Source organism: Branchiostoma lanceolatum, chromosome 12 (assembly GCF_035083965.1).
Source record: "Branchiostoma lanceolatum isolate klBraLanc5 chromosome 12, klBraLanc5.hap2, whole genome shotgun sequence".
In the NCBI taxonomy this organism is placed as follows: Eukaryota; Metazoa; Chordata; class Leptocardii; order Amphioxiformes; family Branchiostomatidae; genus Branchiostoma; species Branchiostoma lanceolatum.
Window position 1 is genome coordinate 9,324,632 of NC_089733.1, and position 13,758 is coordinate 9,338,389.

Genomic DNA, 13,758 nt, shown 5'->3' on the forward strand with positions numbered 1-13,758 from the left:
TTAGTCTCACATTGGCTATTTCAATCCATTACCAACGAGCTGAAATGCCAATGACATGAAACATTAGACATATCCCGAAAGTTTTTAAGATACTTCGTTTAAGATTTAGCTTAGGATTCATATCATCAAGGCTGCTTTAGATTATTTCTGCAGAGTCAAAGGAGAAACCATCCCCACAGATTGGAGTAATTTTCTTATTTTGTAGTTTCAACACATGAATGTCATAAATGCCAGCAAATATGACGTACCTGACGTCATGAGCGTTGTAGAAATCCCATGCTGAAGCGTGACAGACCACATCTCTGTCTGCTGGTTTGACGAACATGGAGTTGTCCCAGAAGTTCTGCGGCATCTCGACTTGACCCATGTCCTTAAAGAAGTCGTCTGATGTGCGGAACATCCGATCAACTGTCCATCCCTGATAATGATATGGGCATCAATGACTGTTAGAGCTAGCTATAGACACACGCTTTGTACGTAAACTGAGCTAATTGAGGAGGTATCATCAGAGGATTATTATTATTATCATGTTTATCACTCAAACAGTGTGATTATACATGAAAAGGAAACTGCTCACATCTGCCTTCATCTTTGGTGTCACATCAAGACTGGTCTTGCCAGGGTAGGGCTCCACTAGGTCGTAGAGGTTAATCCAGGATTGAGACCACATGTTACCTGTAATGAACAGAGAAGTCAACTTATAATCACGGACAAAAACAAAGAAAGAAAGAAGGAAAGAAAGAAAGAGACAAACATAAGAAACAAAACCGATGGCTTCAAGCTTACAGACAAAATTCTGGAGTGGATTTTAGTTATCTATTTATGAGGAGCATGCAATACTTGAAAAACTGGTTGAACGTGTACTTGTAGTGTATCATATTACCCAACACATGTGCAGGGATGGGTCCAGTGGCAGTGATCTTGTCCTGTCCGTATCGTTCCCTCAGCTTCTTCCTGACGTACGCGTGCAGGTTGTTGTACAGAGGCTTGAGCTGGTTGTACATGTTCTCAAGCTGCTCCTGGAAGTCATCTATCTCATACCAAGATCGCCAGTAGGCACCGGTGTCTGTCCAGTTCTGAGCTGGATACACAGAGTTGCATGTGACATACGGGGTGATAGTAGCATAAAGTATACATGTATCGTACCGTAAAGATTTAGACATCTAAAAACTTCTGAATGTAAAGTACACTTAGTCTATCTTAAGAAGGTGGGTTTAGGGCTACAGAGCGCTACTAGATTTCAGACAGATCAAACCCAGAACAATTACTAAGACTACCATCTTTTAGCTGCCTGCGCTGCTTGTCTCCCTACTACCACATCGTTTACGTTGGTAAGTATCTCACCATCTTGACTGACAGCATCGTTACTGAGTTCCACAAAGCGTGGGTATTTGTCCTTCAGCTTCCTGCCCACCGCGTCCCGCCAGCCTTCCCAGCAGAACCGCAGCCGATCGTAGGTACGATTGTTAGCCAGACAGCTGTACAAATCTGAGTAAAGAAAAAGTTTTGATGAGTATAGCGTTGAGGATTGAAGAGTCTTCATTTCAGTTTTAGTTTTCACCTCCTTGGCACATAATTTCCCTCCTGTATCAGTTTTCATTTATTTAGTTATTCAATGTTTTCTGTCTTCCTTCTTTCCTTGTATTTATCAAATTCTTAACCTCTTCCCCCACTTCGTTATAACCCCTTACCTGGGTTTAGCGCTAGGCAGTTTGACGGGTTGTCGTACTCGCATACTTTCCCAGTGGAGTAGATGTTGTCCATCTCAGAGAGCACGTCGTTGAGCTAAAACATATTTTGCCGTTTTAATTTGATTGAAAGGAACGATTTATTACCACATGTACTACTATGTAATGCGATTCATCTGTTCATAGGGGTACGTGTGGATGATGAAATATTCTAATCTACTTTTAAGGTGTCCAAAAAATGGCGACTGCCTCCTTGACACGAGCGACATCTGGCGGATCTGGAAGTAGCTGCATGCAATACTGACCTCCTTCAGCTTCGCCTGGTCACGCTGAGCTGCGGTCCCAAGGCCACTGATTGCATCGAACAGTCTCTTGAGTGTGGCATTGTTGAAGTTTTGCCAGTCGAACCTGGAGGCATTTTGAGCCACTTCTTTGTCGAACTGGGCTGCTGCTAAGTTGGCTGCAACCTTGAAAATAGTTTACATAAAACAATGTTACATTTTGCCATTTTACTCTGATTTCTTCATTAAAGGTCTTCATTGGACAACATATATGGACGAACTTCATGTGACCTTCTTTAATCTCATAACGTTTAAAGAAAAGTAGTGGAGACTATTTTTTTTAAACGTTGAATCGCGGATACGTTCAATCACGTCCAAAGTGGCAAAATTGTCAATCTGACATCTTTTGAAAACTGACACCTAACTTATAGAAAGCGATTTCTCGGGTCAAGGTTGATTGGAATATGAGTTTCAATGCGATCTATTGATCGGGGTGTAACGGTTGAGATTATGAATAAGCCCACTCGGAGATTCGAGTAGGCATGCGCTAGCTGTGGTATTCCCTGAGACGTAAACAAAACCCGTCTAGGTATTGTTATGCACATCGAGACGAGCCAGGGGCCTTCACCTTTATTGGCTTTGATACTGCACATGCGTACTCAAATCTCCGAGTGTGCTTATACGTGAGTTATCCGCGCGTAACCCCAGCATAACAATACAGGTTATCACTTCAGTAATCTTTTTACTGAACTCATTTATCATGTCGAGACCGGGCAGACAAGCACCCAGTCATTTGTTAACCTCACCTGAATGCACATTTTGTCACCTATCCTGTACAATTGTGCTCGGCAGTTGACTCGTTACTGATGGCTCTTGACATTTTCAAGTGGGAGCCCTTCTCATACACCTCTCGTTAACCTATGTTGTCAATAGTGCAGGATGACAGGCACTACGTCTGTCTAGTCAACTCCCGCACTGTATGTGTGTTACTTGATTGGTTAGTTTGTTAATTAATTTGATTACTAAAAGAACTTTGTCTGGATCGGGTTTTTCATATTTTTGTGTGGTTTTAATTTGCAACAAGACTTGGACAAGTGACTTGTCATTGGTAAATATGATGTCCTTTTTTCAAGGATTTGATACAGAGTTTAATGCGTCTTTATTCTTGGTATACATTATAGCCTTGCAAATGCATAGCAATGAAAGCTGCTCCAAAACCCTAGACAGAAAAATGCTGTTTCGCATGTCCACGTTTGAGCGAATGGACGATTTTCATACCCTTCGGCATTGTAATTGGTAGGCTTTTTATCTGCAGCTTTCTCACGGTAGTAAATAATAGACGACTGATGGCAATGTTGCCTAGCCTGGGTGCCATCCTATTTCTACCGGGGGCTCCTACACTCGCTACCCTAAAAACATTTGTTAGGGTAGCGAGTGTAGGAGCCCCCGGTAGAAATAGGATGGCACCCAAGCTAAATATTGCCATGATAGAGATGAAGAAAATGTCTGAGACAGCTGCTACGCCATGTCAAGACTTCGAGGCAGCCTTCCGCGAAAGAAAATAGTCCTTTCTATGTCTCCGGGCGTCAACACCCCCTACAAGAAAGCTTGTCGCTGGAGTATTTAACAGCGAATCTTCCTACTGTTAAATTATCTACAATATTTCAGCCTCACTTTTTACTCCTATAGATTTTTGCCCGATGTCAGGTCATTTTCGTATAATTTCCCCTCGTCTTTGAACAAGTTGTAAATTTAAAACGAACAGAAAACCTGGTGCTTTTTTACGCCAAAAATCTGTTACTCGAGCTACTGGATAGATTTTCAAAAATATATCCGATTGCTTGAGTGACTGTTTACGTTTATTTGCATATCTTATTACCTGGATGTCTAACCTTCATCGACGTAGCAAGTTTTTTTAAAGTTTCTGTCGGTCGGTATGAGACTCATAGTGGATTTTGAGTGCGTAATGCAGATGCCCACAATACATGCGCGCGAAACCATGTCATAATTTCGATTCCATAATAGAACGCGCCCGGTTGGACTTTTTAGTAATTATCCACTTTGGACAGGTCCTCTCTCCATAAATCTCGTATTTATGATCAGAATTCAGTTTAAGGTGCTTCTCTGTTTACCAGTTCCAAGTTTCAAGTCGATATACCGATAAGCGATATTTTCAACCCAACCCAACCCAACTCATCTACGAAGTCGAGGCGGTGCAGACATCAAGACATTTGTTGACTCCATCTCACTTGCCTTCACCTCATATGACCTAACCTGTACTACTGTTCTCGGTTGCAAACTTTGCTAACTCGTTACCGGTGGCTACTGACAGTTTCATTCAGAAGATAAAGTTAGAAGCCGCCATGCCATTTCAAAAGTTCAAGGCAGCCTTCCGCGAAAGAAAGTAGTCCTTTCAATGTCTCCGGGCGTCAACACCCCCTACAAGAAAGCTTGTCGCTGGAGTATTCAATCGCGAATTTTCCTAATGTTAAATTATCTAAGATATAATATGCTGACCTTCTCTCACCGGGCTTTACCTCATATGAACTTATTTGTACAACCGTCCTCCATAGTTAACTCGTTACCGGCGGCTACTGACATTTTCATCCAGCAGATAAAGTTAGAGGCCGTTCTCACGTACGTCTCATAAATTTGCTACACATTATTTCCACCTTTGTTGTCAATAGTGCAGGATGACAGGCTTTCCAAATTGACTCAGACACTACATGAGTCAAGTCAACTCCCGCACTGTATCATAGTCACTGTATGTGTGTTAGCTAATTGGTTAGCTTGGTAATTCATTCTATCAATATTACTAACAGAACTATGTTTGGATCCGGATTTACATGTTTTTGTGTTGTTTTTGTGACAGGACTGGGAAAATTGATTTGGTAAATATGATGTCATTTTTTCAAGATGATTTTGATACAGAGTTTAATGCGTCTCTATTCTTAATATACACTATAGCCTTGCTATACCGTCTTCATAGCAATGGAAGCTGCTCCGAAACGATTTACAGGAGACAGAAACATTCAAACACGTTTGAGCGAATCGGGACGATTTTCATACCCCCTGGCATTGTAATTATTAGGTTGTTTTTCAGATTTAGTCGTTAACGTTTTGAATTTTTTAATATGTTGACCTTATCTCACCTGGCTTTACCTCATATGACTCAACCTGTACAACCGTCCTTCATAATTAACTAGTAACCGGCGACTACTGACATTACCATTCAGAACATAAAGTTAGAGGCCGTTCTCAAGTAGGTCTCATTAATTTGATACATCTTTATTCCACCTTTGTTTTCAATAGATAGAATTTCCAAACTGACTCGGCACAACAGGGAGTTATATAAATGGGTTGTTCTCATTGAAATGTGCAAAATTCAGTTTTTACGGGCACCATGACTGCTTTCTTCATTTTCCCAAAACACTTACTGTATTTTGTTTACGAAACACGCCCCACAGCATTAGTATTGGTTGATTGCTTGGAATACATTACAGCCACGGATGGGATTCCATCCCCTTAAAAGTGGCTGTCGCCTGAGAGAGTACTAAGTAAAAAAGCAGCCGAAATCGTAACAATTCAGTTCTTGAATGTTTTTTTTGGCTAGTGAATCTAGCTACCCAGGCCATCTCACAAATAAAATTAGATCACTCCTGTCCCTGTTCGTGTTCGCACTGTGTAAGGTGGTTAATGTTTGATTTACGTCAAATACAGTAACATCCGTTAAAGTGCAACAGTTGTAGCATTTAGATTGGCCACATATAACACATACAAACTGTCGTTTAATGGAGGTTTACCGTTTTATTCTGGCTTTCTAAAGGCACAAGAAAGGAGTATTTGCTGTCATTTGTTACCCACATCGCCAAACAAAATGTTTTAACGTATAATATTACCGTTGGTTGGTGCTTTCTTCGTTATTTACTTGACCTCACCCAAGTGTACGGAAGCTGCCCAGTTTCTAGATGTCTGTGCGTACTTTCTCTTACTACTTAAAGATGTTGCCAAAAACTATAGACCCTTTCCAAGAAGTGTACTGTACGTTTCTGGCAGCGAAGTTTACGCCTGTTTGGTATAAATAACAATGCGTCGAAGAGAAAATGCTGTCATTTTTGGCGATTAAAGATTAGGGTAGGTGTGCCAGGAAAATGAGCTAATTCATTTTGCGCATTTAACTAAGAACGAGCCAAACAGTGGATATAGAGACCTTCCGGTCTTACCTGCTTCTGGCTATTCTCCTTTGTGAGGTTCGTGTTATAGTTCCACGCGGCCACTACAGCCTTGTAATAAACCTTCTCAACTTTGACGTTGTAGTCCCAAATGAAGTCCCAGGCTTGTTGCTCGTCTGTGATGCCCTGGGGAGCGACACTCTGAGCTGACAGTGCCACTAACAGTAGACATAAAACTCCCGCTCTCCCCTCCATGTCTGAGTTACCAACTGTTCAGGGGGCGGTGTTCTTGGGGAACCAGTTAGGTTGGAGCATACCATTAAGTTTTTCGACGGGGAGGGGCTGAAATGTATCGGAACGGCCAAGGACGATTATCATTTCACTGAAAAACATAGTGTCTGATATAACGTTGCATGGTCAGTTTTATTTGGGATTACTATGCCAGAGCTGGGCAGCTTTACAAGACGACTGTATGGTGGCCAGGTGGGAATACAACACCCACTTTACATCAGAGAACAGCAAGAAACAGGTAACAGGCGATAGCTTCTGTTTTCTGGGCAAACGATGTGACAATTGACTTTGGTTTACACCTACTTACCACCATAAAATACATTTCATCATTTGCAATTGTGGTAACTGGTGGCTATATTACATATACCTTATATCTTATCTGGCAAATAAATATTCAAATATGCTATCAGAAATTAAAATGCCAAAGCTTAGTCAACAATCAAGCTTTATTGATAGATTTTAAACCCCTCTATTAGTCCTCTTTACAATGGCAAAGGAATATGCCCACCCACCGTAAATGGCTTGTTTCTGATGATAATACCAGAAAATAGATGACTACAGATCTTAATTAAAGTTGTCATTCGAGCAAAAACAAACAAAAAATGACCAACAAAAAAAAGAAGTCTCATGTCAATGTCGGGATTCAGGACCTGCAAAGGTCAAACCTTCATGACCCCATGATGCATGCGTACAATAGATATCAGCAGTAGTATTTTCTTTTGGGATATCAACATGCAAATCATATCATCGACATTATGTAGAAAAATGAACCATTGATAAGAATATTGTACATCATACATTTATTCTAAATTTACTTTTTAAATCAAAGTCTGCAAGAATTTTGATAAGCAATCTTGAGTCAGCACAAGAATGAATATAAAATTCTATTGATTCTAAGATTTCTCTTATTTGTTGTAAACGGAGGTAAATGATGATTTTGCATATTTCTGAAACAAACGATGACTGATGATACTTGTCTCAGCCCCTGACCAGCGAAGATTACGTCTCTAGTTCAGCATTGCGAGCAGAATGCAGGCGATAGTTGAAATGAAGGTGGTCGCTATGGAAACGGTGACACCCTGAGCCGATGCTGTGAATAAAGAAATATCACCATTATTTTCACCAGCATAGTAATATTACTATTCCTGAGAAAATGGAACAGAAAGCATATCATGCACGAAGGTAAAAAGGTAGCGTGCGTAGTCCAGTGGTTAGCGATCTTGCCTCTGGAACTAGAAGCCCCGGGTTCGATCCCGGCTGTGTCGCTCACCCGACATACACGCTACCGGAAAAGCTCGCAGTCCTTAGGACGGGACGTTAAGCCGTGGTCCACAGTTCATTGTGCTTGTCGAAAAGAGCTAGGTGAATTTCCCCGGGACAATGAACCTGTAAATACTGTATGTAGCGTCTGTCTTCCTGTCACGACCAGTGGAAGATTAGCTCATCTGTTCTTTGAGTTCATTTGAGCTAAACTGGTACGAGATCACTTTCTTTCTTTTTAATTATTGTCAACCACGTGCACATAAATTTGCCCCATGTTGATTTCAACAATGACAGGGTAAAATGTATGATACACATAGAGGATGACTTTCAACCACGCAAATGGGTACAAAACCTGAAAATCAAGATAGACATCATGTACATTTGAATTTGTTTGTTAATCACATCACATCATAAATCAGCACAGCTGATATCCCTTTAAGTTTAGAAGTCTCCATGATCGATCGTAATTTGTTCTTACCGACGGGACAGTCCTGCTCATCTGAATTGTCAGCGCAGTCGTTGACGCCATCACAGCGGTCCCCCGGCCGGATGCACTTTGACCCGTCAGCACAGGTGAAGCCGTCGGTCGCCTCACAGTCATCTGGGGAAAAGAGACAGAGATTCTTTCACGGCAAGCTGAAGTAGTTCAACTCACAGTTTTGTGACTTCAGGCAGTTGGAATAAAAATGAGACCGAGGTTACATCACAAGTAGACAATGCATCGGGAGCCTAGCCATTCTAACACCTGTTATTTGCAATGAATGAACAATTTTCAAAAGAGAACCCCTCCCACTCCATATTTTTCACTTGTGGTACTGAACTCCAAAAGGAGAGCGAGCATGAAAAGGAGGTGGTAGTTATATTCGAAAACAAATGCCCGTATACGTAAGTAGTAATACATTCACGGCTAAATTTATATAGTCTAAGAAAATCACTGAAAAGAAATGGTATTTCCTTTGACCGTTGTACAAAACTCATGGCAATGAACATTTAACTCTGTACGGATGATAAAAATGCATACAGCTTGGATTTATGATATGATTGTACTCACAACGAGGAGTCCAGGTTTCGTCCCAGCCGAGTGTCTCTCCCTGGTTCTGTTGTTCCAGCCATGTGATGAGTGGTTGGAAGTAGTCCACGAGTGGCTGAGCCGACATGTCCCTTTGTCCGGTCATCACCTCCATGGCGTCCGGCCACTCCTGACTGGACCCCATCTGGAGCATTCGGCTGTGTTTGTTGGGAGAGGGGGTGCACTATTACCATCTACACCATTGCGTCAGTAAAACGTTACGAGAACAATGCATCAAGGGTCATCAAGGCAAATCAAAGAAGATAAAAGGTGCTCTAAGTATAGGAGTGCATAAAGAACTGTGCATTTTGAGTTTTACAGGAATATGACAACTCACGCCAATTTCTCCCCTGCAGCTGCCTTGTTGGGCCCTGCAGAGATGTCACACTTGTGCAGCGGGCCGGTGTGTCCGGATGTGTCACACAGGGCCTTGTGGAACTGGAACTGAACGATGAAGCTCACGAAGTACCTATATGGCGAAACATGCCACATGGCGATATCATCTAAGTGTAAGTTTAATTTGTTTGCAGTTTGGTCTTGATATATTGACTCCTTCTGAAAGTATTGTTTGAATTGTTCTCCAGACTATCTAACAGAACACAAAAGGCAATTTCTTCGGGAATTTTTGAAAGTGACACATATTCACATAAAATTTGCTACAGGAAGCAAACGCTGCTCAAAAATAATCTTTACAGGTACTAACACCCCCCCCCCCTAAAAACACGTCGTGGCTCATATAATCAACGAGAATCAAGATGGTAGACCTGATGTAAGGGGTGTTTCCGGGGATGTGGAATTTGCTTCCGGGGTCAAAATCTTTGGCTCCGTTCCTCGGAATAGGTGGCACGATACCCTGGTAACGAGTCCTGTATGGGAAAAATATATCAGTTTACAGTAGAGAGATATTGTTGAAACTGGTTTGTCTAATATGAAAATACATTTAGTTTGGAAAACCGTTTACCTCCATGAGCTGATATTGACGCTAGTTCTGTTAGACTGTGTGATTCTGACCACTCTAGGTTAGACGCGAATTAGGTTTGTCTTAGTTCTGGGAGGAAAGGTTTTACTAATCTTAGTTGGACGTGAGTTGGGTTTGTCCTTAGACTAGTTTTGTTAGACTGTGTGATTCTGACCTGAGTTTCCACCACTCCTGGTTGTACGTTGCCGGGGTGATGGAGCCGTTGAAGACCCCCCATCTCCACTGGTCCATCAGGTAGCCGAATGGCAGGAAGGAGATCTTGTCCAGGGCCATGCTTATCAGGAAGTTGATGTCAGCCTCTGGACGAAGAGGGTTAGAAAGATGGTGGCTCGCAAAGCTATTCGTATATGTCTTGGCGAATTAAATGTCAAATAACAAAAAACATAGGTAGCTCCTCTGCTCTAAGACCTACCGTTGTCGTCGTCCACCGTGTCCAAGAGGCCGATGGTCTGTAAGTGTGTTGGAGTGGACACGGACAGAGCCAGCAGATCTCCCACCGCTTCATGGAAACCCGGGTTTCCTCCACGTCGGAAGGGAACCGGCTGGTGCTTGTACTGTAGGTAGTACTCGATGTGACCCATCTCGTGGTGGATGGTGACCAGGTCGTCCATGTTTATGTTGGTACACATCTTGACCCTGTTTTTCAGACGCATTTGTTTATGAATTCTATATTATTTCAACTGAATCTAGTCACATTCACGGTTATTTCAGTCTATTGTCAACTAGCTATGGTAAATGGTCGTTGAAATGAAACGTTAGACATACTCAGAAACTGTTTAAGATACTGCATGTTGTATGGTGTTGTAATTTGTTTGAATGACCTTGATGTAGACATTTCATGATGCGGCAACAGAGCTTGAAAAGAAACGAGCTAGTAGTGAGTTTCTTATTGTCTATTTTTAACATACAAACCTATACAATCGAAAAATACATCATAATACGTGACGTACCTGACGTCATGAGCGTTGTAGAAGTCCCATGCGGATGCGTGACAGACCACATCTCTGTCTGCTGGTTTGACGAACATGGAGTTGTCCCAGAAGTTCTGCGGCATCTCGACTTGACCCATGTCTTTAAAGAAGTCGTCTGATGTGCGGAACATCCGATCAACTGTCCATCCCTAAAATACGTATCAGCAATGAGTGCTCATTGCTCATGAGTGAGATGGCAATGCATGAATAGTTACCTCTGAAGTATCGATTGTCGCTATGTTCAAGGAATAGCTGAAAACATGTCCCATTATGAACTGCAAACTCATTTTACCACACATTTACTCCTATATTGGAGTGCACTGATACAGCCCATAGTCATAGTCCGTTTTGGCATTGTGAAACCTGGGAGGACTGAGGCTAACACAATTCTGGGATTTAGCAGAGACGTTTTTTTAGTTATCGGCAAATGATTACTCATCAAAACAGTATAATATAGACGAAAGGGAACTGCTCACATCTGCTTGCATCTTTGGTGTCACATCAAGGCTGGTCTTGCCAGGGTAAGGCTCTACTAGGTCGTAGATATTGATCCAAGATTGGGACCACATGTTACCTGTAATGAGGAAACGAATATGGCTGTCAACACGGACAAAACAATGGCTGGGAAGTCCTATCATTCAGAGATAGAACGGTAGTGGATGAAGTTTTAGTTATATGATTACAGGCAACATGTAATGCTTGATAGACTGATTGAATTGTACATGACATGTTGCATAGTATTTACCCAACAGATGTGCAGGGATGGGTCCAGTGGAATCGATCTTGTCCTGTCCGTATTGTTCCCTCAGCTTCTTCCTGACATAAGCGTGCAGGTTGTTGTACAGAGGGCTGAGCTGATTGTACAGATTCTCAAGCTGCTCTTGGAAGTCAGCTGTCTCATACCAAGATCGCCAGTAGGCACCGGTGTCCTCCCAATTCTGAGCTGTATCGATACACAAGTAGCATGTGACATTTGTCCACAAGCAGCTTAATGCTGTAGTAAGTAGTTATAGCGTTTCGCAATGTGTTAGACATTTACAACGTTTCAAAGCTGTACATTTATCAACTCCTTACCATCTTGACTGACAGCGTCGTTGCTGAGTTCCACGAAGCGTGGGTATTTGTCCTTCAGCTTCCTGCCCACCGCGTCCCGCCAGCCTTCCCAGCAGAACCGCAGCCGGTCGTAGTCACGCTCCGAGGCCAGACAGTCGTACAAATCTGTGTATAGAAAAAAGTTTAATCAATAAAGCGTCAAACTTTGAAAAGCATTCATGTCAGGTTAATCTTCTCCGGCAAAACGAAGATTTTTCTCCCTGTATCGCACTTCCACTAGCCCTACAAGTTACTGACATGTTTTCAGTCTTCGTCTTTTTTCTGGCTCTCACGTTGTCTTACTCACTTACCTGGGTTCAGAGCTAGACAGTTGGAAGAGTCGTCGTACTCGCATGCCTTCCCAGTGGCGTAGATGTTGTCCATCTCAGAGAGTATATTGTTGAGCTGAAAAACATATCCTGTCGTTTAAATCGGATTGAAAAGAGCAAATACCAAGTGTGGTTACCATCTTATGCAATGTAGCTTTCCATAGGGATACGTATGGATAAAACATATTCATGCAGTGTCAAATTGCACCAAATAGAAAGAAAAGATGGCGACTGCCATACCACACAAACGACATCTGCCGGATTTGCTTAAAACTGCAGTACTGACCTCCTCCAGCTTTGCCTGGTCAGTCTGAGCTGCGGTTCCAAGGCCGGTGATCTTACCGAACAGTCTCTTGAGTGTGGCATTGTTGAAGTTTTGCCAGTCAAACCTGGAGGCATTTTGAGCCACTTCTTTGTCGAACTGGGCTGCTGCTAAGCTGGCTTCAACCTGGAATCAGTTTTGACAGAACAATGTTGCATTTTGCCATATGACTATCTGGCCCTTATTTGCATAATTAATGCGAAAAGGTCACACTTAGTGGTAAGTGATAAGAATCTCATACTGGTGAAATGTGTAAGGTTAAAGTTGTGTACATCGCCAGGCATAGATTACATAAATGTAAAAGTCATTTGCATATTTGCGATGAGGTGTTAACATGGAATTATGCCAATGGCTACGACTTTCACACATACAATGTATATACATTTGGCAGAAAAGACCGTTATGTAAAAAAAAAACCGTGTTAAAAGTAATGACAACCCTATTTGCATTATCAATGAAACAATGAATTAAAAAAGCTCTAAATGGTCCCTAACATCTCACGGAGGTAGGAGGTATCTGAACTCTTATCGTATCCGTGCTCCTGTATTTAAAGAAAAAATGACTTGTACATGATTAAACAATTAGGCTACCACGTTGTTCCCTGTTGCTCGGCAACGCGTAAATGTGCCGTTGTGGTGTTGAAGGTTACAGATATGAATGTTACATTCTTGACGCGCACTTGAAAGACAAACTCATTAGTGTATGCGGCTGTGTAACCATATCCATAATGGAATCCTGGGATCACTTCTGACGTCAAATGGTACAACACACTCACAAACATCGTCACTTTATGGCAATCGACAAAGCAGCGCTGAAAATATTGACCAGTTTGAAAATTACGCTATCGCTATATGAACGGCAAACACACCATACCACGGCTTTAAAGCAAAATACAAGCTTATGGAGGTAGAGTTGAGAACGACAGCAACACTCACAGCCCACAACATCCTCTTTTTCCAGGGCATTGCACAGTTGTTACAAAACATTGCCTCAACCATGCACTTGCACGAATTAGGTAATTTTGAAGGATTTCTATCATCCGTGAACAGTTTCGTTGAGTTGGTAAATCACTGGATAACAATATTTTATTCAATATGGACGTTTCAGCGACTGTCTACTCTCTTCCTCAGGGCTGGTTCTGTTACGCACTACAAGTAGGTGTAACGTTACGTCGCTGCTAACAGATACGGTACCAAACGTAAAACATTTACGCATAGGCATATGCATATACAGGTAATACAGTACTACCTACGGTGTTTACAAAACGTGAGGTATTTACATACGTACATATATACATTAAC

The 13,758-nt window shown here is 42.0% G+C and overlaps 1 protein-coding gene across 1 annotated transcript in view; it reads right to left on the reverse strand.

The window, feature by feature from the left end:
• Positions 1-13,758, reverse strand: part of LOC136445722 (uncharacterized) — a 41,894-nt gene that overhangs the window by 25,590 nt on the left and 2,546 nt on the right. The window contains exons 2-20 of the mRNA XM_066443857.1: positions 12,422-12,583; positions 12,118-12,211; positions 11,789-11,932; positions 11,460-11,657; positions 11,191-11,288; positions 10,694-10,863; positions 10,156-10,379; positions 9,898-10,042; positions 9,529-9,630; positions 9,102-9,233; positions 8,747-8,922; positions 8,174-8,296; positions 6,193-6,416; positions 1,994-2,155; positions 1,692-1,785; positions 1,345-1,488; positions 884-1,081; positions 578-675; positions 249-418 (exon numbers count right to left, since the gene is read on the reverse strand). Of these exons, the coding sequence (XP_066299954.1) occupies positions 249-418; positions 578-675; positions 884-1,081; positions 1,345-1,488; positions 1,692-1,785; positions 1,994-2,155; positions 6,193-6,416; positions 8,174-8,296; positions 8,747-8,922; positions 9,102-9,233; positions 9,529-9,630; positions 9,898-10,042; positions 10,156-10,379; positions 10,694-10,863; positions 11,191-11,288; positions 11,460-11,657; positions 11,789-11,932; positions 12,118-12,211; positions 12,422-12,583 (2,858 nt within the window). The remainder of the gene's footprint in view (positions 1-248; positions 419-577; positions 676-883; positions 1,082-1,344; positions 1,489-1,691; positions 1,786-1,993; positions 2,156-6,192; positions 6,417-8,173; positions 8,297-8,746; positions 8,923-9,101; positions 9,234-9,528; positions 9,631-9,897; positions 10,043-10,155; positions 10,380-10,693; positions 10,864-11,190; positions 11,289-11,459; positions 11,658-11,788; positions 11,933-12,117; positions 12,212-12,421; positions 12,584-13,758) is intronic.